The following is a 25,911-nucleotide window of genomic DNA, read 5'->3' on the forward strand; positions in this document are numbered from 1 at the left end:
TTTGCAATGGTTGAGGCATAAGGATTGCACGCATGGGGGTATAAAAGTATATATTACATCATATAATATATAGATATATGTACAGAGATACAGATTTGGGTAACGCCAGATGGCTGGTGGGCTATGTCACTGTGTTAAATACAACACAAACGTATGTACATAACAATTTTATTAAAATATATAGATATATAAATATTAAAAATAACTGTATAAAATAAAATTCATCCATCAAACTCATCGTCAACTTCATCTGACACACAGGACATCCAGATAACACCTGAGCAATTCCATCCAGGAGGAAGCAGTGGGTACACAGTTATTAAAGGGGTTGTCCCTTGTCTGACCGAACCCTTTAAAGTATCAACTAGCTGATGTTAGTCAATCAATGGTGAAGGCTCTGAGATCACAAAAGGTACAGAGCAATTCTAGGACTTCTGTGTGGGAACAACCCCTTTATACTAAATACTACATTCTTCACACAGACTAACGTATTTTTCAGACTATAAGGCGCACCATCAATAAATGCCTGCTAAAAATGTCTGGGTTCATATATAAGGCGCACCTGATTATAAGGATGAATGACCAGCAGGTGGCAGACCTGTGCACAGTGCAAGGCAGCTGTTATCTGTAAGTACGGTTTATATATAAGGCGCACTGGACTATAAGGCGCACCTTTGATTTCGGAGAAAGTCAAAGGATTTTTTGTGCGCCTTATAGTCCGAAAAATACAGTAAGTGGAATGGAAGGGACCAGTTTGCATTTCCCACGTTCAGATTCTATAGCTCAACCAGAAAGGTTAAGTTTGCAGATTGGATGGAATTACCCTTTAAATGATCACAAAAGTATCACCCTTTATCACACTCATTCATTGGTCCACAAACCCATCAGTCTCCATAAAAAAATAAAAAAAAATCCCACATACAGTGAATGCTGCATTACCCTGCATTACACAGGCAATGCTCACCACATAACCCTGCATCACACATAACTCGGTCACCCCGTTATACAAACTGATTGTCTCCGCTAGAAAAACACAGATCTGTCTCTGCAATCTTACCCTGCATACAGAATGACTGCCTTAAGGAAAAAAAGTAAAGTGCAGTCAGGATCTAAACAAAAAAAATTTTTTTTTTAGGTAGTTGCATTATATGATATTTCCTAGTATATAGGTACAAGTTACGTTTTTTTTAAAAGATAGTTTATCCCGTTCACTGCAGTTATAGGTCTGGTATAATGGGTTTTTGTAATTTTTGTAATAGCGAGTGCTTCTAATGATAGGTAATATTGCTGTGAAAGATAGGGATCGGGTCGCACCCCATTGCGGTACCCACATCATATAATCCATGACTAATTCATCTATGAAGAGGAGAACTTACTGACCACTACAACCTATACAAGCAAAGCATAATGTCATCGTAAAGCTCGCTTCTGCATTATATGTAACGATTTGCCAACTTGTGTAGCCAATTTTGACACTGAAGTATTAGAGAGTGTAGATACACTTTTATATTTTTCCCCATAAATGCTGATCAAGGTTAAACTGTGCCCTGTATGGTGAAATATCAAGTTCTGCTGATGACCAGCAGTGCATTGGGGTTAAGGGCGCACCCCATTGCAGTAACCGCGTTATATTTGATTTATTCCTGCATCAACAAGATACCCCATTTACATTGTGCTGCAAAAACTAAGTAATTTTACTGATTGATGTTATGTTGGAGGCAATAACCACCAAACCTAACCCTGTGTACCCTACTTTAAAGCCTATAGTGCTAGCTCGTGCATTTTACACCCATTCCCTAAAGTTAGATTAAATTTATTGAGCCATGTATGATGAAATAGAATAGTAGCATTATAGGAAAGGGTTACAGTCAGACCCTGCTGCACTACCGGCACAATGTCATATCGATTCATATATAATTAGGAAAAATCTCTTACTTCTACAATGTTTGAGCTAAAAAAAGAAGAGCATATAGTGACCCAACAAAATATTATGCCCTTACAACCTTACGGTAAGCAGACTGGAAGGCTACATTCACACACACACACACACGTATGGGGGACGTATATACGGCAGATATACGTCCCCCATACACTTCTATGAGCTCACGGCCCTGTACGGGAGCGGTAGGGTGCAGCACACGTGTGGCACCGTACTGCTCCGTAGCCCATAGAAAGATAGGACATGTCCTATCTTTCTATATGATACGGCGCCGTGCACTGTATATGCCTATGGAGAGGGGCGGCGGTGAGCAGCGGTCATCCCCTGCTCCTCTCCGCAGCGCCGATGTATGCCTGCTGTACTACGGTACGGCGGGCATACATCCTCTAAATGTAGCCGAACTTGACAAATAATCCCCTCTGCAGTACAGTATTTTTCGGACTATAAGGCGCACCGGATTATAAGGATGAATGACCAGCAGGTGGCAGACCTGTGCACAGTTCAAGGCAGCTGTTGTCTGTAAGTACGGTTCATATATAAGGCGCACTGGACTATAAGGCGCACCTTTGATTTCTGAGAAAATCAAAGGATTTTTTGTGCGCCTTATAGTCCGAAAAATACGGTAGTTTAGGGGATACATGGGCACTTTTCCATCATATTGCAAACATTCTGTTCAAACATTTACAGTGAGGTTTCTTCTAAGACTAGGACCCATTGCAGTACCTAAATATCCAAAACCTCACGGTTCATGACGTGTAAACCACGTCATGTTTGTGGTCACTAAACCCTTCGCATGTAGTGCTGCCCATTGATACTGGATTTCAATCTCCTCCCCATTACTTCCATGTAACAGTCATCAACATACAACAATCACACATTATATGTAAAGCCTGTAACAGACAACATCTTCCATCGCACTGAAGACCACAAACTCGCCAGAAGCTGATTTGTTATTGCAAACGGGTGCAATAATATGGTCTCTGCACTGGCATTTAAGCTAGAACCTTTGTACTTCTGGTGCACCTCAACACGACTGGTGTAGGTAGAGGGAAGAAACTCTTGTACAGGAGACTTGAAGCCATGTTTGTATGGCACACGGTCTTGCTGCCGAGTCCTGTTGCTCCAACAAAGCGAGACTGGCATATTCTTAGAGATACATGCGGACTTTGGATCTTCAAGTCGTTGGTAGGCCAAGACTGCGGTTTAACGTGTCATCCAGTCGGATAGTCTCCCTCTCTAGTACCTGAGATCTAGTATCGGAGGTCACTACTGCCAGTGAACGGGTCAAATTGTGCCGCAGGGTCATAAGATCATCCGTGGTGCGGGAACATCTCTGTATGTAATTGGAGCGGCGTTCCCGTTCCGTTGCCAGCTGCACCTTCAAAGAGGAAATCTATTGGAGGGGATACAAGATCACTGGATTTGTTAACTCTCCTGCAAACTGCAGAACCCCCAACTTCTCCGTCCCAGAATTTTCACTTACCTCTTGCTGCAGCTCAAGTGTGCTTGGCCCAGTCGTAGAAGAATCCACCAGATCCTAGATGCATTAGGATAAAAATAAAGAAAGACCTTGCAGACTACTAAACCACCAGATACCGCAAAACAACAAGACTAGAGGAAGTAGAAGGGATGTGTACCAAAGATAATAATAGTCATAGTCAAAACACTGTCATAGAAAGCCATCAATCTTATGCCGCAGCGGAGAAACTTGTCGGCGTCAGGATATACATCTTATAGGGGTTGGCCAGGGTTTACTATTGATTGATGGAGGGACCATCGCTTAGATTGTGCACCTTACAGCACCATGGAGTCCTGTATATGCAGCTAAAGTTCACAATACAACAGAAACCCAAAGTCAACTATTTCTGGCCCAGTGTTCTTGTGTTTATAGGGTTATAGACAACCTCCTTCCTCGACAGATAAAACATAAATATACATTTTTTTAAATAAATATTTTAGAATATTTGCCAAAACTTACATTCGCATTAAATAGTCTTATGTATGGTGAAATAGTGAGTGCTTTGCAAAACGGGGTTAGGGTCGGACCCCATTGCGGTACCCGCATTTATAAGATATGACTGACTTTGGTGTAAAAAAGGGAGGTCATACTGAAAACTGCAACCTATAAAAGCCTAGTATAAGTAATGTGATCTTGCTTGTGCATAAGATGTAGGGATCTGGACACTTGTGTAGCCTACTGTGTATTGTGGTAATAGAGAATATAGATACACAATTGCATTTTTCTCATAAAATGCTGATTAAAGGGAACCTGTCACCACGGACCTCATTTTTCATTAAAGACAGATTGTAAAAGCCTATGACACCTGCAGTGCAAACATGCCTGTCTGCCTTTAATAAGCATTTGCATTGCAATATAATTGTGTGTTATAACTTACCTTGCACCCTGACAAAATCCTGGGGTAGTCACAGGGGCTGGACTTTGGTTTAGATGCATTTCAAAAAAACAACATGTGGCTTGTCTGTGTTACTCACTCCTCAGAGCTTGGCCCCCACCTTTGTGCTCATGTACAGCTCCTCCTCCTTCTTCACAGAGGTCACAGCCTGGTGAGCTGACATCAGTGGGGGAGGGAGGAGCTGTACAGGAGCACAAAGATGGAGACAGCCTGCAGCTCAGTCAAGTCACATGTTGTTTTGAAATGCATCCAAACCGAAGTCCAGCCCCTGTGACTACCCCAGGATTTTGTCAGGATGCAAGAGTAAGTTATAACACACAATTATATTGTAATATAAATGCTTAGAGAAGGCAGAGTGGCAGATGTGCACTGCAGGTGTCATGGGCTTTTACAATCTGTCTTTAGTGAAAAATAAGGTCCCTGGTGACAGGTTCCATTTAAGGTTAAACTGTGCCATGTATGTTGAAATATCGAGTCCTTCTGATGGCTAGCAGTACATTTTGAAAAAGGGCCATCAATAGGCCAGCAATATAAAATCCTGACCCACCCCTTTAAGGATATTTGCTATAGTAATCCTACGACAACTGACCTCTTGCGTTTTGTCCTTCGAGTGCTTACGCAGCTGCCTCCGGAGGTTCCTCCGCTCACTCTCCACCTATGTATGATATATAAATATAAGCAATCCTCAACTTATTTTTTTTAATCAATCATTTCTAGCAAAGGATCTTACTTCTTGCAATGTCTCACTCAGACGCAGAGTTTGGTCTTCCAATACAGCTTTGTCGTTTTCCAACCTCGCGACGGCCTCTTGGAGGACCACCAGCCTACTTGGCAGAGAGTCGCTGTTGTTTAGGTCTACAAAATCTGCAGGTGTAGGATCCTATTTAGAAGAACCACAAATGCAAGTTACATCCAGACTGCTCCGCTCTCATCATGCCCAGCAGTTCCATACATGTACAGCAAATCCTTGTGCAAAAGGAGAGGACTAGTTGATGTTCACCATATTTTTTCCAATACACCAGCTAACAAAAAAACGGTAAGTTCCCTAAGCTGATTTCAAAACATCTAATGGCAGATACCTGCAGAGACACTGAGGTTCAACACTAGGGGGGGGGGGGGGCACTTCTATATATATTGCTACGTATTAGTCGCAGTTGACTGCACAGGGAACGGATGCTAAAAGTCAAACCGACATTGAAGCATTCCACCAGATAAACTTGCATTCTCTGTAAATTTGTGTTGCCAGGAACCCACAGAATCTGACCACTGTCCCTACAGACATGTGGAGGAGCAGCCATTGTCTGCCGTCACTCTTACTTTCATTACTAGAAAGGGAGAAGCCTTTTAGCCCCAAGACCCCCTCACACACTCTTCCCGAGCAACAATGAAGTGGTCTACTTGTGGTACAGAGGGTAAGCAAAGGTGTAGTTTGCATTTCCACTTGGTTGTTTCATTTTGGTAAATAGATCTAATTTCCCTAATGGGAACCCAGTTTCTAATCCACAATGAAATTCCTCTTTCCGGGTTAAACTGGTTAATTTAAAGTTTAACTGTAAAGTTAAAAACAAACAGAACGATGCTGCTCACAAACAAAAATCTTGACATAAATCTCTCACCAGAGGTGAAGTGGGAGGTGACTAATGTCTGCCTGTCTATGCCCTCAAGCTGAGGCCAGTTAGCTTGCCCACAGATCCCATACTGCCTTGTGTTCTCTCTCAAAGTAATTTAGCATTAAATCCATTTGGTTTCCTACAAGTAAATCCACTGAAAACTGCATAGTGCACATGCAGGATGTATATGGTGACAGCCTGGCAGCTTCCATCACATGGAGGACCAGGGGACATGCACAGTGCACGTACAGGATGTATATAGTGACAGCCTAGCAGCTTCCATCACATGGAGGAGCAGGGAACATGTAATAAGTGGTAGAAATAATTAGTACATGCTGTCTATGCCTGTTTAGTGTGAGCACTAAAAGTTAATAGCTTATCTGCAGAGTGCATAAAGTGCTGATGACAAGGTGGGGGAAGGGAGCAGCATGAGGTGCAGAGAGAGACAGAGAAAGTTCTGTAGAATCAGACTGAAATGGAGGGACTGATAGGAGGGAAAATCTGTATCCACAGTCTTGAACACTCTGAACACTGCTACATACACAGAGAGCTCTGTCACATAACCTCCTCCACTATGAGCAGGGAACAGCAGTCCCTCCCAGGAATCCGTAGAGTTTGTTTACAGGACGGACTCCAACGCTTGTGAGCACAGGCAGAGGAAGCTGCCACCCAGATAATCTGAGGGCTATTGCAAAGAAACTGCTGGATATAGGTAACAAAGCAGAAATGGCAGTTGTTTTACATCCCAAGAGCTATTGGTATGTGGGAAAAAAACCTCTACAGTAACTCTTTAAGATTTGGGTGAAAAGTATTCTCTCCAAAACTAGTATTGTCCTACCAGATACCTATGTCCATCAAGGTTATGTAACTAAACCCTTCAACGTTAAGCCTTTAATAGGAATCTCTTACTTGTCTCAGCCTCTTCTCCGATTCCCGAAGTTTCTGCCTGGATGTAATCTCCTCTGCCTCCATGTGTCTAAGTGCCATTTCTGCTTTTTTTAACTTTCGTTTTAGATCAACTTCCCTCTTCTGGGCTTGATCTCTCTCATGATAAAGTGTCTGAATTTCTATTAACAGCTCTTGTATTTTTGTCTCTTCCTTTGAATAGTCGATCTGCAGAAACATAGATTCCTCAACTTGGTTTTCTTGAAACGTTCCCTTACCGATAAATTTTAACGCTTCTTTAGACCCTTCATCTGCCATGTCCGATTGGAGAGTTGTAGATTTTTGGGAATCTTGTAAATTATCCCACATTTGTCTCTTTTCTTCCGCATTGGTCTTCTCAGCTAGGATTTTCTTTCCATTTTTATGCCTATCCAAACTGAAATCATTAGTCTCCACTAAACCTATATTATATTTTGTCTCCAGACTCTGATTTTCTTCATTGTGTCTGGTTTTCTTTCTTATATCTTTAGCCTTAATAGCTTGTCTTAGTTCTATATTCGAGCGATTCAGAGTATTATTCTGAATAACCATCATGTTGATTTCCTTCTCCTTCTCTTCTGCAGTGTGAGCAAGTTCTAACACTTTTTGCCTTAGGAGATTTTTCTCTTCTTCGTGCATCTTACTCTCTTGCTCTTTATCTACAAAAACCCGTCTTAGCTGTTCTATCTGTTCCCGCAGAAGTTTCATCTGTCTTCCCATGCCGTCTGCTTTTTCTTCCTTCTCCGACAAATCTCGAGAAAGTTTGACCAGTTTATTTTGCAACGTAGTCTTTTCTTCCTCGTGTAATTTTTGCTCATATATTACCTTCTTCTCTTTCTCCTTCAAGGCCTGTCCTACCAGTTCTATCTTTTCTTTTAAGGATTCCATGTTGCCTAAAATTTCTTCCACTTCCCTTTCTTTATTTCCTAAATCTCGGGAAAGATCTGTCACCCGTACACTTAAAGCATTCTTCTCGGTATCAGCCTGCTTTTCTATTTCTTGAATTTCTTGGTCCTTTACAGTCAGAGCTTGTGTAAGCTCCTCTACCTTCTCTCTCTGAAATCCTAACTCCGTTTTTAAAACATCAACTTCTCTTTCTCTGGCCTTTAAAGTTTGAGAAAGTTCTTCTACTCTGTGACTCATAATTGTCTTAGACTCATGGACCATTGTTTCATGCCTCATCAGGACATAATTACGTTCTTCTAAATTCTGTCTTAGAGAGTTCATCTCCATCTTGGTCCTATCTGCTTCATGCTCCTTCTCTAATAAAGACTGGGAAATGTCCTTCATTCTTTCTCTCATAACTGCCCGCTCTTCCTCGTGGCGTCTTCTTTCCTTCTCGAACTCATGCTCCTTATTTACCAAGACTTGTCTGACCTCGTCTAGCTTCTCTCTTAGATATTTACTTTCTAATTTTGTCTGAGCAGCCTCGTGCTCCTTTTCAACTAAAGCTTCAGAAAGTTCTTTGAGTTTTTGTTTCAAGGATATTTTCTCAGTTTCATTCAGTCTATAGTCATCTTGAATCATATCTTCTTTGCCTCGTATGACTTGTTCAAGATCATCAATCTTGGTTTTTAGAGCGCTCACCTCATGTTTCAAACCATCAGATTCTTGATCCTTCTCAGCCAGAGCCTTGGTGACATCCACCACCTTCTGCTGTAGAGAAATCTTCTCTTCATCACGCTCTTCTTTCTCCGATTTTCTCTCTTGCTCTTTACGGGCAAGTAATTGCTCCAGTTCTCGAATTGTTTCTTCCATAGCGTTTACCTCATCTTCTTTCTTTCTCATTTGTTTTAAAGATAAAGAAAGTTCTGTCACTTGTTTCCTCACATTCTGCATCTCTTTATTATGCTTCTGTTCTGCATCCTTATGTTCCTGTTCCTTTTCATGCAGATGTTGCTCCAATTCTGTAATCTTTTCTTGGAGAAGTTTGATCTGCATCTCTTTATCTTCCCGTTCTCTGGAGTTTTCTATCACAGACTGGCCGAGTTCTGCAAATCTCAGTCGTTGAGATTCCTTGTCTTCCAACATCTTCTCAATTTCTTTTTCTTTCTCTGCCAACTGCTCTACGAGTCCTTCGATCTTACTATTCATTAATTTTATCTCTGCATTTGCAAAATCTGCATCCTGGCTTCTCTGTAATATCGTCTGTGAAAGTTCAGCAACTTTTTGCCTGAGGATTTTTTTCTCGAGTTCACCCTTTGTTACCTCCTCTACAAGCTCTCGCTCTTTACTTATTAAAACCTGTCGGAGTTCTGCCACCTTGTCAGCAAGGGATTTCATTTTTAGCTCTTTGTTATCCACTTCCCTTTCCTTTTCTACTAAAGCTTGAGACATTGCTGATATTCTTTTGCTCTGATCCTTTTTCTCCACCTCGATAAATCTGTCTTTCTCCTGTATTTCTTGATCCTTGTCCTTTACGACTTGTCTAAATTCTGCAATCTTATCTTTCAGAAATTTAATTTCAACTTCCTTTTCGTCTAGCTCCATCTCTTTCCCTGAAAGATTGTGAGACAGTTGAGATACACTCTGTCTCAGTAATGACTTCTCTTCTTCCCGCTTTAGCTCCTCAATCCTTACTTCATCATCTTTTCTTAGGAGGACTTGCCCCAGTTCGGTTATTTTCTCTCTTAGCGATCTCATCTTATCTTCAGCCTCTTCCGATTCATGTTCCTTCATTACAAGAACTTGAGAAAATTCTGTTACTCTTTCTTTTAAACTAGTTATCTCAAGTTTTGCTTGCTCACACTCTCGCTCCTTATCTTTCAAAACTTTTCCAACTAATTTTAGTCTATCAACTAAAGCTTTATCCACTTCATCTACATAGATCTCTCCAGTAAGAGCCCGGGAAAGTTCTGTCACCCATTTCTGTAGTTCCTTCCTTTCTTCTACTCCTTTAGCAGATTCATTAGTTTTATCCATTAAATCCTGACCCATTTTGTTCATTCTAATTTTCAAGGCTTCCAGGTGCCTTTCTCGCTCTTCAACGTGGACCTCTCTGTCTTTAAGGGCTAGAGACAATTCTGCAATGTTCTGTTTTAGAAGTGTTATCTCTCCATCTCTTTGAATTTTGGCATTTTCTGCCTCTCTTTGCGTCTCTGCCAAAATACGTTGAACTTGTGTAAGCTCTTTCTTCAAAGCTTGTATTTTTGCTTGATCCTCTTGTTCTTGAATTTCTTTCTTATCAAGAGTATGTACCAAATCTTTGACTCGAACATCCAAGTCATTGCTAATCCTTCTTAAATGGTTGCTCTCTCGATCGGCTTCATCCTGTTTTTCAAGCAATGTCCGCGAAAGATCTTGGAACTTTTCATGAAAAGCTTTCTTGTCCCTTTCCCTCTGTTCCTCCACCAACTGTCTCTCATTTGAGACTTCTGAAAGTTTCCTCTTCAGATCTTTATTTTCGTACTCAAGTCTTCTCCATTCGTCTAAATCTTTCTCATTCTCTTTCAATGAACGTGAAAGGGTCTCTAGTCTCATATTTAAGGTTTCTCGCTCTCTTTCATACTTCCTTTCCAAAACTTCAACCTCTAGTTCTTTTTCTTTCAATGCCCGAGAATACTCAAGCACTTTTTCTCTCCTAAGTTTCTCCTCTACTTTTACTTGCTTCTCCATGGATTCTTTCTGGGACACCAGTTGTTCCAGATTGGATTCCACCATCAATTTGACTTGCTGGCATCTCTGTAACGTCTCTTCTAAATCCACAATCTCTCTCTTCTGCTGCTCTACAGTTAGTCTATAATGTTCCTTCTCTCGTAGCACCTGCTGCAGTTCTGCATAAGTGTCATCTCTGTCTTTCAAAGTTTTGGTGTGAAACTCTAATTCACTACAGATCATTTCCTTTTCTTTTTGGGCATTAAGCATTTTCTCCTTCAACAAATTAATCTCGCTTTCTCTCTCTTTAATCCCTTCATTGTGAGACTGCAACAAAATAGACAACTTCTCTTTATCTTCCATATAACCTTGAATTGATTCTTTTAATGTTGCTACGTTTTCCTCACTCTCGGTATAAATTTTGGCAAGGCGGTTGTTCTCCAACTCACACTCCACAACCCTCGATTGTAAAGAATCAATCAGAGAGTCTTGCTCTTTTAATCTTATGGTTTGATGGGCTACTTCTTGGAGTGCACGCTCTTTCTCGGTTTGCTGATCATGTAGCTGTTCTCTTAAAGTCTCCATCTCTTTTCTCTGTTTTTCTACGTCTTGCAACAAAGCCATCACCTTGGTTTCTCCATCTTCTTGACACTGTTTAAGAAGATTCTTTAGAGCAGAAAGTTCTTGCTCCCCCTTAGTAGTATCATCAGACAACTTTTGGAAGGCCGCCTCCTTCTCTTCTCGAACAATGCTTAACTTTTCATTCAGAGTATCAATTTCCCGCTCCTTTTCTGCTATAATCAGATGGCCATTGTGTTCTGCCTTCAGTGCAAGCTCTCTCTGAACTTCACTCTCTTCCAGGCGCCTGGCCAAAATTGAAATTTGAAGCTGAACCTCTTCACAATTTTGCATCTGTTGCTGTAACTGAGTGACCACATACTCTTTGTCGTGCTGCAGTTGCACTAGATTTTCTAGGCAAGTCTTGATTTCACGTTCTCTTTCTTGAACAGTCAACTGGAGTTGAGCTGCTGACGTTAAAGCAGTCTCCTTTTCCCCATTGCACTCCTGAATATTCTCCCGTAATTCTGTGATCTGCCTCTCGATTTCTTCTAGAGTGTCCGCTTGGTTGCTCAAAGCAGTTAGTGCTCTCTCTCTTTCTTCCCGACACTCCTGCAAGGTATCTTTAATGATCTCCATTTCACGATCCTGTTCATCTTTTATTAAAACATGTCGCTCCAAGTTTTCCAGAGCCGCCTCTTTCTCCGATTGACATTGTTTCAGCCTATCCCGAAGCTCAGAAACTTCTTTTCCCAAGTGCTCCTCTAAAAGTTTAACTTTATCCAGCTCACTTTGCTTTGCTTTCTCTAGTTCATTTATGCGATCTGCGGCAATCTGTCTCAAACTCTTTTCATGCTCCAGATTGTCTCTCAGAAGGTCCAATTCTTCCTGAAAAATAGAAAAATCCAGTATCGTTAAATGATCGGCCTCTAAGCTCTGTTCTTAAAAGGTGCACAGGAATTCTAATTGATGGGTTAAAGGGGTTTTCCTATGAAGAAAGGTTATGCCCTAACCACAGCATAGGGCCTAACTTGCTGATCAGTGGGGGTCTCAGTCCCCTCGTCGCTCAATCAGATTAACGTAGCAGACGGGCACGTATGACCGTTCTGCTCAATTAACTTCTACAGAGCTGATGGAGACCAGTGAGCGTAACGCTCGACAATTTCCGTCAGCTCCATAGAGATTAATGGAGCAGAATGGTCATGCGCAACTGCCTGCTACATTAATCTGACGGGGCGACAAGGGGTCCGACTGAGGTACGTAGGACCCCATTGGATCCCTCATTTTCGTGATCTGTGTGGGCCTCAGCACTGAGAACCCAACTGATCAGCAAGTTAGTTATAGTTATCCAAGGGATAGGGCCTAACTTTTCTTTGAGGGAAAACCCCTTTAAGATGCAGTACCAAGCACATCCACTATACTTTGCATGGGGCTGTGCTTGATAAGAAGGGAAGAGACCGAAGTGAATACTCCGGATCATGACTGGTGGGGGGTAACATAGATCACTCAGTATATATCACTTAATTTAAGGTATGAAGTATAAAATTCTGCATAAAGGGGTCATTAGTATTTTTACCAATTTTATCTCCAGCTCGCCCCTCTGTATTCTGGCTGCCTCATTCTCCTCTTCCAATTCTGACATCCTCTGAGACAGAGCGAGACAGCTTTTCTGTAAGTCATCCTGCTCAGCGTATAAGAGCGAGAGCTCATCTGTAATAGATTCAGACAAAACCATAAGGAGCGGTCTCTTATCCATGATGTCACAGCATCCGTCTAATGACTCTTACCTTGGACGGTTTTCTTGGACTGTGTGACGGTCTGAACTTCCAGCTCGAGCTGACTACACCTAATCTCCAGCTGAGATGATCTTTCTTGTGATGCAAAGACTGAACTTTCCAGAGACTGTTTTATGACCCTAAAGTGAAAACATAAAATGCACATGATACAATGATCTACAAGTCACCAGGGAGAGGACTTCATCATCATATAATGTATCTGTCTCTTACTGGAGGTCTCTCAGCTTGTCTCTCAGTTCCTGACACTCTCTCTCAATGATTCCGAGTTGTACGTCGAGTGTGGACTTTTCCTGACTCAAAGTTTCTGCGTCCTGAGATACCTTGTCCTGCTCCTTCTGCACGCTCTCTCTTTCCTATGAAGTAAGACATCAGAATAACGTAGAAAGAACGGATACATAAAGTGATAAATATCAGCTATACCAGTGTTCTCCGAGTATAGTAGCTAAATGAACAGAGCCAAGCAGTGTGAGGACATGCACCAAAATCCTACAATCCTCGAATATAAATCCATATTTCACAACACTGCTGCTACTAACAACCTACACAAAGGTCTGATTACACACGTCTCCAGGGACTATATATAACTCTGGCTGCAGAGAGCACAGAGCACAGCAGTGTGAGGACATAGCCCCAGAAGCTACCATCCAGAAAGATAAGCCCTTATTTCACAACATACACGATTACCTTTTTCAGCTCTGCCCTCAGTCTCTCTTTCTCCTCTCGGGTATGAAATAGCTCGGTCTCCAGGCTGTCTCTTGCAACTTCAGAGTCCTGGAGGAGGAGCTGCCTCTTGGTGAGCTCCGCCCTCTGCTGTAAACGCTCCTCTTCGCACTGCTGCAGATACTGCCGGGCATCCGCCAGTTCCCTGTGTGACTCTTGCAGGATTTCTCTCATAGTCTCCAGCTCTTTGTCCCTTTGCTGCAGGACACTGTTCAGTTCCACCTTATCTAAAGACAAGGCTCGATTCAAGTCCCCCATTTTGGCTACAGAATCTTGTAAGTTGTCCACCTCAGCCTTGTGCCGGCTCTTCTCCACCAGTAGCTCTGCCATCTGCTTTTCTACCTGGGATAGCGGTAAATCAAACAATGAAAAGATGGATTTAATGATGGGAAGAGGAGCTCAATTTTTTTCAACAATCTTACGTGGGACGGTCAGAGATAGTTAGACGGTGTCCCTTGGGCCATACACTGTCCAAGTCTACTCTTGAGAGTCCTTAGAGAATTTACCTTACGGAGTGTGTCCTGTAAACCATATTTTTCATCCCGAGACAAATCAGCCTCAAGACGACAGCGCAGCATCTCTTCCCGTAAGAGCAGTAACTGGTGGAATAGATCGGAGCGCTCAGACTCAACAACGTCAAGAGATTGACGACTAGAAGAGAGCAAAACAGAGAGTGCGGGTAGTAGTAAAGTTCACAATTGTGAAGCGTACAAGAGACATCATAGCAGCTAGTCTCCCGCCACCGGCTCTGAGGATACAAGTTACAAGGTGATGTACTACTTACTGGCTGTCTCGCAGTTGCTGCTCCATACTGATAAGTCGTGACTCTCCTTCCAGGTCATGCGCCATCAGGTGCGACCTCAAAAGCTCCGCCTCCCGAGAGCACTCCTGCAGCTCCGCCTTCAAAGATTGGACTTCCTCTTCCAACTTTCCTGCATGTCCTCTGTAGGATTCCAACTCATTAACCTTTAACTCCAGTGAACGTACCTCCTGCCTAGATGCCTCCAGTTGCACCATTAATGACAGAGTTCCCCGCTCAGATTCTTGAACCTTGGATGTCAGTGACTCTATCTCCACCTTTGATGACTCCGACTGTGACCTCAGTGGGTCTTCTTCTGACCTTACCCCCTGTGATCCGTCTAATATGGCTGATAAAGCTACATCCTGCCCGGATCTCCATGTACTAGCTTCCAGCTGAGTTGCCTCAAGCAGAGACATCATCCTGCTAGTTTCCAGAGGTGTGGACTGCAAACTTGATTTCTTTGTATCCTCTTGAGTCACCTCTGGTACTGACCCGATTGTCTGCTGTGTGTGCAACTGAGACCTCAACAAGCTTGCCTCTTGCTCAGCTTCCATCAGTTGGGTTCTCAGCATGCTTGCTTCCTCTTGAGCTTCCACCAGCTGGGTCCTCATTGTGTCTTCTTCCTCCTCAGCTACCACCAGTTGGGTTCTCAGCATGCTTGCTTCTTCTTGTGTGGTCTCCAGCCTGTACCGCATCAATTTTGAGTCCTGCTCCACCAGCACCAGCTGGGTTCTCATCAGGCTTGCTTCCTCTTGAGCTTCCACCAGCTGGGTCCTCATTGTGCCTTCTTCCTCCTCAGCTACCACCAGTTGGGTTCTCAGCATGCTTGCTTCTTCTTGTGTGGTCTCCAGCCTGTACCGCATCGATTTTGAGTTCTGCTCCACCAGCACCAGCTGGGTCCTCATCGTGTTTGCTTCCTCTTGAGCTTCCACCAGCTGTGTCCTCATCAGGCTTGCTTCCTTCTCAGCTACCGCCAGTTGGGTTCTCAGCATGCTTGCTTCTTCTTGTGTGGTCTCCAGCCTGTACCGCATCGATTTTGAGTTCTGCTCCACCAGCACCAGCTGGGTCCTCATCGTGTTTGCTTCCTCTTGAGCTTCCACCAGCTGTGTCCTCATCAGGCTTGCTTCCTTCTCAGCTACCGCCAGTTGGGTTCTCAGCATGCTTGCTTCTTCTTGTGTGGTCTCCAGCCTGTACCGCATCGATTTTGAGTTCTGCTCCACCAGCACCAGCTGGGTCCTCATCGTGTTTGCTTCCTCTTGAGCTTCCACCAGCTGTGTCCTCATCAGGCTTGCTTCCTTCTCAGCTACCGCCAGTTGGGTTCTCAGCATGCTTGCTTCTTCTTGTGTGGTCTCCAGCCTGTACCTCATTGAGTTGGCCTCCTGCTCCACCAGCACCAGTTGTGTCCTCATCATGCTCGCTTCTTCTTGTGCGGTCTCCAGTCTGGACTTTATTTTGCTTGCTTCTTGATCCGCCACCTCCAGTTGATACTTCAATGATCTGGCTTCTTGGTCCAAGGCCTCATACTGGAACTTAAGCGATTTCAGCTCCTTCTCCAATGTCTTTTCATATGAGCTTTTGGTGTTTGCTTCCGGTTGCAGGACCTCTTCTTCTGCTTGTAACAATTCCTTCTTTTTCCCAACTACATGAAGCATAGAACTCTCTTCCTTAATGGATTTTCCTTCCTTCTGTCCAGCCACCTCTACTGACTCTATCCCATGACCCCAGGTGACAAGCAGGTACTTTGGGGGCTCCGTCACTTTTCCTGAATTCTGTGGCTTCCAAGAGATCAGGGAGGAACACGAAGATTGGAAAAGGCAGATACATCTTGTACATTCAGCACGCAATGCTGTTAAATCTCTAGAAAAAATAAAGTCAACACTAAGAAGCCAAAGAATCTGTCACCTCTCCTGTGTGGTGTAGTATGTAGAGGATGTGTCCTGTGTGGTGTAGTATGTAGAGGATGTGTCCTGTGTGGTGTAGTATGTAGAGGATGTGTCCTGTGTGGTGTAGTATGTAGAGGATGTGTCCTGTGTGGTGTAGTATGTAGAGCATGTGTCCTGTGTGGTGTAGTATGTAGAGGATCTGTTCTGTGTGGTGTAGTATGTAGAGGATGTGTCCTGTGTGGTGTAGTATGTAGAGGATGTGTCCTGTGTGGTGTAGTATATAGAGGATGTGTCCTGTGTGGTGTAGTATGTAGAGGATGTGTCCTGTGTGGTGTAGTATGTAGAGGATGTGTCCTGTGTGGTGTAGTATATAGAGGATGTCTCTCCTGTGTGGTGTAGTATGTAGAGGATGTGTCAGCTCTCCTCATGTGTGGTGTAGTATATAGAGGATATGTCGGCTCTCCTCCTGTGTGGTGTAGTATATAGAGAATGTGTAAGCTCTTCTCCTCCTGTGTGGTGTAGTATATAGAGAATGTGTAAGCTCTTCTCCTCCTGTGTGGTGTAGTATATAGAGGATGTATCAGCTCTTCTCCTGTGTGGTGTAGTATGTAGAGGATGGGTCAGCTCTCCTCCTGTGTGATGTAGTATATAGAGGAGCTGTCTCCTGTACATTACAATCCTCATTCTGACTCCCACCATTCCTCTGTACCTTTCTGTCGCAGTCTTTAGTTCCTTAAAGTGTCTATGAAACGTCACAACTTCAGTCCATAATCGCAGGAGGCGGGAGTGCTCACCCTTTATGTGACCTTTGTAAGCCTGAATGATAAAACAACTATATTACTACAGAGATAACCCACACTTTATACTATACAAGATAAATCACACATCTGGGCTCTGGCATCATCCCTCATCGCTAACTACAACCTTTTCAGGCCCTGATCATAAAGCAGAAAGCTGCCATGTAAAGTGGTGCAGAGCTAAAAACTAAAACTGTGCCAGTTATAAAGATGTCAGTTGTTTTTATTGTTATAGGGCAAAAATCATAGCAAGAAACTAAATATAACCAAAAACGGGTCAAGAATTGTAAAATAATCATATTAACGAAACTGTACAGGCTCCACTATTTAATGGAGTTGTAGGTCAAACAAAGCTCTATGGGAATGAGGGAATAATCAATCGTATGGTAAACCAATTAAAAGGTAGAATGAACGCTACACCACTGCTACCCCATTAAAAAGGGGGGATATTAGTCCCCAAATAAGTGAGTTCCCAGTGGTTAGGCCCCTTCTTTCATAAATAAAGTATGGGATAACCCCTTTAAGACTCTCTTGCCTCTCTCTCCTCTTGCCACTCCTTCTCCTTCCTCTCCAGTTCCTGTAAGGCTCCGGACCAGTCTGCGGTCAGTTTGTGAATGTCTTCCCCCAGCAGCTTGTTGGACTCCTGTGTCTGGACCAGATCTTCTCTGAGTAATGAGTTCACTGCCGCCAGACTGGCGCATCTACAGCAGAGAAGTGGAATCAACAGGTATAAGAGACCACAACCCCCATCATCCTATCCAGGAGTTCTTGCTGCTCCTCTGCTCACCTTTGCTGTTCTTCTTCCAACTTTCTAAGGGCCTTCTCCAACTCCAGCTCTCCGCGGCTCTGCGAGGAGACACAATACAATTGTATACACATTTCTATAGGGACAGAGAACCACACAAGGATATTCCGCTCTTAACAGGGTGAATTCATTTCACCCGGAGTGTTCCTTTAAAGGAGTTGTCCAGAGCATTTAAGTCATGTCCTATCCACAGGATAGGGGATAACAAGGTGATCATTGAGGGTGCGACTGCTGGGATCTCCACCGACCCCACATCTGGAAAACAGGGGATCACATTCTATATTAAAAAGAAGGAAGAGCCTCCTGGACCTCTATACACTGTCTATTGGAGCGGTTGACCTTGCAGTCCACCAGTGATTGTCTGGATCGTGAGGGTCCTAGCAATGGGATTATCACCAATCACATTTCATGCCCGATCCTTCTTTTTCATAGCATTTGTCTTAGAGTAAATATACTACCAGGATCACAGATTGCAAACCAAGTACACTGACAGGCTGGTGTGTGTCCCCTCCCCTCTGTTCTTCTTTTATCTTCTTATGCCCTGGTTTTTATGAAAAAAAGATGTAAAAATTCTGCAAATTGAGCTTGAGGGGTCATTTGCATAATTTTTAAAGGCCTTTTTTCATAAAAACCAGGGCATAAGAAGATAAAAGAAGAACAGATCCTGCCAGAGGTGCTTGGCTTACAATCCTCCATCCCAGTGCCTTTAAAGGGCATCTACCACCAGGATGAATGGCTGTATGCAAATGAGCCTGAGGGGCTCCAGGCTCTATAGGTGTTAATGGAGCCCAGAGCCCCTCAGGTTTATTTGCATACAGTCTTTCATCCTGGTGGTAGATTTCCTTTAAGGTTATCTGTGGCACTTCAAGTCAGTCCCTTTAATTTCATTGGAGCTGCAATACCACATCCAACCTGTAGGTAGGTTTGACACAGAAACAAAGCAGTCATGTTTTTCTAACTTTGTGCCAACCCTTTTAAAGAGACATCCTGGGATTTATTCACCGATCCCCTCTCCACAGGACAGGTGATTGCACGACTCATCAGTGGGAGTGCAAGATTTCAGGTCACTGCTGATGAAATATTAAAGTTCTCCAGTAAGCGCCAGGACCTCTTCGCAGGACAGTGATCTCACATGGACAGTCTGCAGCTCAGTCTCATTCAAGTGAATGAATCAGCTGCAATACCAAGTACAGCCACCATACAACACAGCGGCACTGTACTTCGAAGAATGTAAAGAGGTTGCAGCGCTCAGACAGCTGCCCGGTGGGGTGATGGATGTCAGATATGAATCATAGGGATCAATTAAAAAAAAAAAAAAAAAACCCTTTAATGATGTATGGAGGTTTCAAGTTGTCCTCTAAGCACTAGTCACATACCAGACTGAAGTCCTGGCTCTGCTGCAGCTCCTGGTAGCGGCTTCTGTACTGCACAACCTGAGAACAGAGACACAAATATAAAAAATGTCTAAGAAAAAATGTATAGAATTTGCAGGGTCCATAATATACTAGAAACCAATAATCACAGCAATTCCCTTCTATACACTTAGACTATATAGAAGTGATGTCATCAGTAGCATTAAAGGGGTTGTCCAGGATTAGAAAAACATTGCAAATACCTTCCTATCACAGCGCCACGCCCCTTTCAGGTTGTGTTTGGTATTGCAGCTCAATCCTGGTCACTTTTACAGAGCTGAACTGCAATAACTGCAGCCATGTTTTTATAATCCTGTACGAACCCTTTAAGGAAACCCCCAGCCACAAGTCCCTGTTATCAGCCAGCCACTAGGACAACCAAACACAGAACTATTACAACTCTCAGCATGCCCCGACTATTGTAGACAAGTCGCAGACATGCAGCAGTTCTGATCTACAATGACGCATGGAGTATAATGATGGGTCATTCGCGAACGAGCTGGCACAAAGAGCCGGCTCATTCGCGTGAACGACCTGAGCCCGCCTCTAAAAGACTCGCCACGCCCCCTTTACCCCGATAAAATCGGGTGACTGACTGGCCTGTGGCTCCCTATTATATTTAATAGGGAGCCGTTCAGGAGCCAGAAGAGCCGACTCTTCTTAGTGAAAGAAGCCTAATGAGCCAGCTCACTAAGAAGAGCCGGAATTCCCATCACTAATGCAGTAGTAGTAATGTCACAGAACATTTTACCCAGCATGCAAATCACTATACATAATCCAAAGCAGGGAATTCTGGGAGATTCCAGCTCTTAAGGCTGCAGAATGGTAAACACAAAATACAGGAGACGTGTCACCTTTGCCTGTAGTTTCTCCACCAGCACCGCCTGCCTCTTCTGAGCTTCTAGAGAGTTCTGTAGCTCCCTCTGCAGTGCCAGCCAATCCCGGCCAAGCTCCGCCCCCTGCGTCATTGCTGTGAGGGGGTCACGCGCCTCCTCCTAAACCTGGGGGAAAAAAAAAGAAAAACAGAAAACTTTGTCACCCAAACAAACACGTCAGTGCATACACCACACTGCGCTCCTGAGAGTATATATCTGTCAGGGTCATAGTGCCGCTCTACAACCTGGTTCATACAAGTCAAAATCTGTGACCCCTCAAGAATAGTGGCTGCACCTGGTAATGCACCTCAGTCCTGTTCAAATGATGAATATGGGGGATGTTTAGAGGGGTGCAGACCCTGTGGAGCCGATATCCATTGCTTACATCACCATCAATAAATAAATCCCAGAACGCTGTGCCCCCCTCGGATACAGATGATATATAGAGGGGCGACCAAGTAGAGCCCCAACATGCAGAGTCTCAGTGTGAACAAGTCCTTACTGTATTAACGCAGAGGCCCAATACAACCCTGAATGGGTAAAGTTTCTCATTATTAAACAACAGATCTGCATAACTAATCATTCAGCTTTCCTGAGATCCTGAACATGTAGATTTCCCTAATTTACACTGATACATCTACCTGTATGATCACCCAGCCTTCCTAGGTATACAATGATATCTGCACACCAGCTTTCCCAGGAGCCTGAGTGGACACATTATTGTCTACTTATGTGATGACATGACCCTACATGGGCAAATCCCCCTATTTATACAAATATATATATTGTCCCATCACCCAGCTTTTCCAGGACAATAAAAAATTTATTTTCTCAAGTCATACAATAATACATTAGCGCGTCTCCTTACCCAGCTTTCCCATAACCCTGAATGGGCCTATTATACACTAGTTATACAACGTAATATCTGCATTTCCCCATAAATCAACTTTGCCAGGACCCTGACAAAAAAATTTCCTTATCTATATACAATTAAACATCTATGCGCCGCAGCTTTCCATGGACCCTGAAAGGGAGAATGTTGCAGTTATATAATGAGTTACCTGCATTTCACATCACACAGTTTTCCCAGGAGTGTGAGCCTTCCCAAATTATACAATGCCACATCTATATACATATCGTGTCACTTCACCCAGCTTTCCCGTGACTCTGATTGGGCCTTTTTATATGAGATTTACAATGTAACCTCTGCATATCTAATCACTCAGCTTTCCCAGGCCACTGTTACATACATCTCCTTATCTAAACACTATGATACACCTTTACATGACCCAGCTTTTCCAGGGCCCTGAATGTGCAATATAATGATACACCCCAGCACATCACTCAGCTTTCCCAGGCTGCTTTACATCAGAGCCCTTCTGCAGCCTCACCCTTCCATCCCGTGTCCCCCATTTACACCTCCCCCCTCTTTCCATCGCCCCTTCCCTTACTCTCACCCCCATTTTGAATCTCCCTCCAGTTCATCCCGTTTTGGAGCAGTCCTAACCCATGACCTGTGACCCGCACGGCCGCTAACCAACCACTTCCTGCGCTGAGGTCATGTGATCGGGTTCATCCCTCGCCTAGCAACAAGCCTGTCAGTCAGAGGGCCACTCCATGGCATAATACGCAGGCGGGAAAAACAGACACCGCCCCTTTTTATATTGCATTATGGGAAATGTAGTTCGACGTTACATATAATGTTTATGCAATGCATTATGGGAATTTCCTTAAAGATCTAATAGTTGTGTGCAATGTGTATGTGATTGACGCCCCCTGCTGTATTTCTGGTGAATTTCTCATGTTCTTTCAACTCTTACTTAAAGGGAACCTACCACCACGAATCTACCTATAAAGGTAGATCGGGTGGTAGGTGGATGTAAGGGACGTGAGGATAGCACTTTTTAGAGCTAATCCTCACGTCCCCGCTAACTTTAGGTACACTTTATTCCCCTAATATGTAAATTTCGTTATGCGGCTACTGGGGCGTGGAGTAGCCGGCACGAGGCTACACAGCGCGGCTACTCCACGCCCCAGTAGCCACATTACTCCTCCTACCCGGTTGCGTGCGGCGCGCAGCTCCTCGTAGCTGCGCGCCCTCGTCCGTCATGATGGCGTTCTGCGCATGCGCAGAACGCCGGCCGACGGCTGAGCAGTCCCAGCTCCGAGGCCGGAGCTACTGCGCATGCGCAGTAGCCGGCTTGTCGGACGAGGGCGCGCAGCTACGAGGAGCTGCGCGCCGCACGCAACCGGGTAGGAGGAGTAATGTGGCTACTGGGGCGTGGAGTAGCCGCGCTGTGTAGCCTCGTGCCGGCTACTCCACGCCCCAGTAGCCGCATAACGAAATTTACATATTAGGGGAATAAAGTGTACCTAAAGTTAGCGGGGACGTGAGGATTAGCTCTAAAAAGAGCTCTCCTCACGTCCCTTACATCCACCTACCACCCGATCTACCTTTATAGGTAGAATCGTGGTGGTAGGTTCCCTTTAAAGGAAATCTACCATCAGAATCCATCCTGCAAAACCAAGGACACTTACAACTAGACCCAGGCACCGTGACCGTGGGAATCTATTTATATTTGTTATCCATGGCCTCCTCCCTGCTAAAAATCAACTTTTATCATTATGCTAATGAGCCAGAGGGGCTCCTGGAGTGTTACCAGAACCCCTCTGTACTGTAGCTTAACAGGTTGTTACACTTCCCCCTCATCTGCTTCCTCAGTGTCTGCACGGTGTAACAACCCCTGAAGCCTCCCTTAAAGCATAATTATAACTGTAGTATATGTGATTGACACTTTCTAATGTACTTTGTATTTGTTTTGAGCAAGTTTATGTTTTCTTTCATTTAATCTACAGGATGTTTCAGTTTTTCCTCCCACAACTGTATGCGATAAGGCAAAGTACTAGTAGTGTAAAATGGGTTAAACATCATGGCTGCCATTGCTCATGTGAGGGCGCGTTCACACGTTGCGTTTTGGTCTTGTTTTCATTGCGTTTGAAACGCATATACAACAGCTGATGAGAGGTGATTTGCCTAATTACATTATCATTTATGTTTGTAAACGCAATGTTAACACATGTGTTAACGCGTTGTTAACACATTCGTTAACATCGCGTTTACGATGCGTTTTGTAAACGGAAATGTTAACAGTGATGTAATTAGGCAAATCACCTCTCCTCAGCTGTTGTATATGTGTTTCAAACGCAATGAAAACGCAGGTCAAAACGCAACGTGTGAACGTGCCCTAAGAGTTTCCAGACACTGGAACCCAGATGTCGCTATAGGGGGCTCAGCGGTGATGTATATACATCCCCCATGTAACATTGGAAGATACTTGTTTTTTATTTTAGGCGGTGGCCCCTGTTTCAGATTTTTCTTCTCTAGGTTACAGATTTAATTGGGGGTCTTCCCTAGGCCCCTGAATGTAATATCAACCCCTTCATATATACCAATTTCACTGTGTAGTCAAAATGATTCGTCTCCTTTAAATATTTACAGTTTTTGTTATGTTTTAATACCAATAACAATAAAACCTTTCAAGAAATACTTTTTTTTTGTTGTGTCTCCAGTCCTATAGATCAAAGAAACACAAGTCTGATGTGATCTAAAAGATGAGATTATTGTCATAACTGTAATTTAAAAGTGAAGTGACCCTCTCTCTAAAAGTGACTAATTTCAGGTAAAATTATAACTTTAAATTTGACTCATCTCAGGGAAAATATGACTGCTCATTGTCACTTGACTTTGGAAGAGAATTTTTTATACAGGTAAAAGGGTGAGATTTCATATTAACCCTTTCAGGACCTAGCCCTTTTTTGTTTTCAGGACCTAGCCCTTTCATTTTCATTTTTCACTCCCCATGATATTTTTCCATGTACAGAGCTGTGTGACGGCTTATTTTCTGCGTAACAAATTGCACTTCGTAGAGATGGTATTGAATATTCCATGCCGTGTACTGGGAAGCGGGAAAACAATTCCAAATGCAGTAAAATTGGTAAAAAAAAACGCATTTGTGCCGTCTTCTTGTGGGCTTGGATCTTACAGATTATACTGTGCACCCCAAATGACATGTCTACTTTATTCTTTGGGTCGGTGCGATTACGGGGATACCAAATTTGTATAGGTTTTATAAAGTTTTCATACATTTAAAAAAATTAAAACCTCCTGTACAAAATTTTTTTGGGGGATTTTGCCATCTTCTGGCGCTAATAACTTTTTCATACTTTGGTGTACGGAGTTGTGGGTGGTGTCGTTTTTTGCGGATTTTGATGACGTTTACAATGTTATCAATTTTAGGACTGTTCGACCTTGTGATCACTTTTTATAGAATTTTTTAATTTTTTTAAATGACAAAAAAAGTGCCATTTTTGACTTTGTTCTATACAACAAACAATGGACCTTATTGTCACGGCAGGGATTAGACTCAGAGGAAATATTTTACAAAACTGCCTTTGGGCAGTCAAGATTAACCCATATCCGGACAAATGAAAAAATAAAGTAAAACATCACTTTTATTAGGGATTCTTAAAAAAGATTGCACTATATTACAAGCTGTTGTGGCACAAACCACTAGATGCACAGGACAAACAGTGGATTAAAAACACAGTGTGAACTGAGTCATAGGCAGTTTGCAGGTGGTCAGTGGTATGAAACGTGAGATAGTGGGCACAATACGGGGTCCATATCCACCTATAATAATTGCTATAAGTCCACTATTGGCCAGATAAAGAGGACTGTCCTAAGCAGTATTGTCTGCTACAGTAATGTGTCTTATTGTATGGATTAGAGCCCTAAAATGACCACCTAGACCATGATCTAGGTGGTCATTTTAGGGCTCTAATCCATACAATAAGACACATTACTGTAGCAGACAATACTGCTTAGGACAGTCCTCTTTATCTGGCCAATAGTGGACTTATAGCAATTATTATAGGTGGATATGGACCCCGTATTGTGCCCACTATCTCACGTTTCATACCACTGACCACCTGCAAACTGCCTATGACTCAGTTCACACTGTGTTTTTAATCCACTGTTTGTCCTGTGCATCTAGTGGTTTGTGCCACAACAGCTTGTAATATAGTGCAATCTTTTTTAAGAATCCCTAATAAAAGTGATGTTTTACTTTATTTTTTCATTTGTCCGGATATGGGTTAATCTTGACTGCCCAAAGGCAGTTTTGTAAAATTTTTGACTTTGGGCGCGATTTTCCGTTACGGGATTAAATGCAGTGAAAAACCGTTATAATATTTTGATAGATCGGGCATTTTCGGACGCAGCGATACCTAATGTGTTTATGATTTTTACTGTTTATTTATATTTATATCAGTTCTAGGGAAAGGGGGGTGATTTGAGTTTTTAGGGTTTTTTATTATAATTTTTTTTTTTTTAACTTTTTTTTATTTTTAGTATTTTTCAGACTCCCTAGGGTACTTTAACCCAAGGGTGTCTGCACGATCCTATCATATACTGCCATACTACAGTATGGCAGTATATGTGTATTTTACTACTCATACATTACAATGTGCTGATAGCACATTGTAATGCATGTGCAACACCCTCGCCGATGCAATGGCGAAGGAGTGCTTGCGAATACGTCCCACAGCATGTCATCACATCACACAGGGGACATTGCAGTGGTAGATCCTGCCTGGCAGGGCAGGAGTTAAGTGTTTTGTATGATGCAAGATCTGTCGTCCAATCACTTGTATTGCATTCTATCTAATGTAAGCTGAGATGTAATTGGAGGAGCAGCCACCACCTGACCAGGGGAAGTTACAA

The 25,911-nt window shown here is 43.2% G+C and overlaps 1 protein-coding gene across 1 annotated transcript; it reads right to left on the bottom strand.

Moving 5' to 3' along the window:
* Positions 1-41: 41 nt before the first annotated feature.
* On the bottom strand, positions 42-21,716 carry LOC140105677 (uncharacterized). The gene is made up of 17 exons (XM_072129681.1): positions 21,587-21,716; positions 20,109-20,255; positions 19,219-19,275; positions 17,825-17,883; positions 17,573-17,738; positions 16,950-17,056; positions 14,340-16,214; positions 14,062-14,206; positions 13,520-13,897; positions 13,046-13,188; positions 12,827-12,954; positions 12,616-12,749; positions 6,873-11,927; positions 5,084-5,233; positions 4,943-5,008; positions 3,423-3,476; positions 42-3,332 (listed from the first exon to the last, which is right to left on the bottom strand). Exons 2-17 carry the CDS (start codon positions 20,220-20,222, stop codon positions 3,114-3,116), a joined length of 8,850 nt encoding a protein of 2,949 aa, XP_071985782.1. The 5' UTR covers positions 20,223-20,255; positions 21,587-21,716; the 3' UTR covers positions 42-3,113.
* Positions 21,717-25,911: the final 4,195 nt, after the last annotated feature.

Source organism: Engystomops pustulosus, chromosome 11 (genome assembly GCF_040894005.1).
Source record: "Engystomops pustulosus chromosome 11, aEngPut4.maternal, whole genome shotgun sequence".
Classification (NCBI taxonomy): Eukaryota; Metazoa; Chordata; class Amphibia; order Anura; family Leptodactylidae; genus Engystomops; species Engystomops pustulosus.

What these genes read in the sequence shown, in the direction of transcription:
- LOC140105677 (XM_072129681.1), bottom strand. Translation starts at nt 20,222, where the DNA reads ATGACGCAGGGGGCGGAGCTTGGCCGGGATTGGCTGGCACTGCAGAGG. An exon ending in TGAGGGCAGAGCTGAAAAAG is followed by an intron (nt 13,189 to 13,519) that starts GTAATCGTGTAT and finishes CTTACTTCATAG; the next exon opens with GAAAGAGAGAGCGTGCAGAA. An exon ending in GTCCAAGAAAACCGTCCAAG is followed by an intron (nt 12,750 to 12,826) that starts GTAAGAGTCATT and finishes AATCTATTACAG; the next exon opens with ATGAGCTCTCGCTCTTATAC.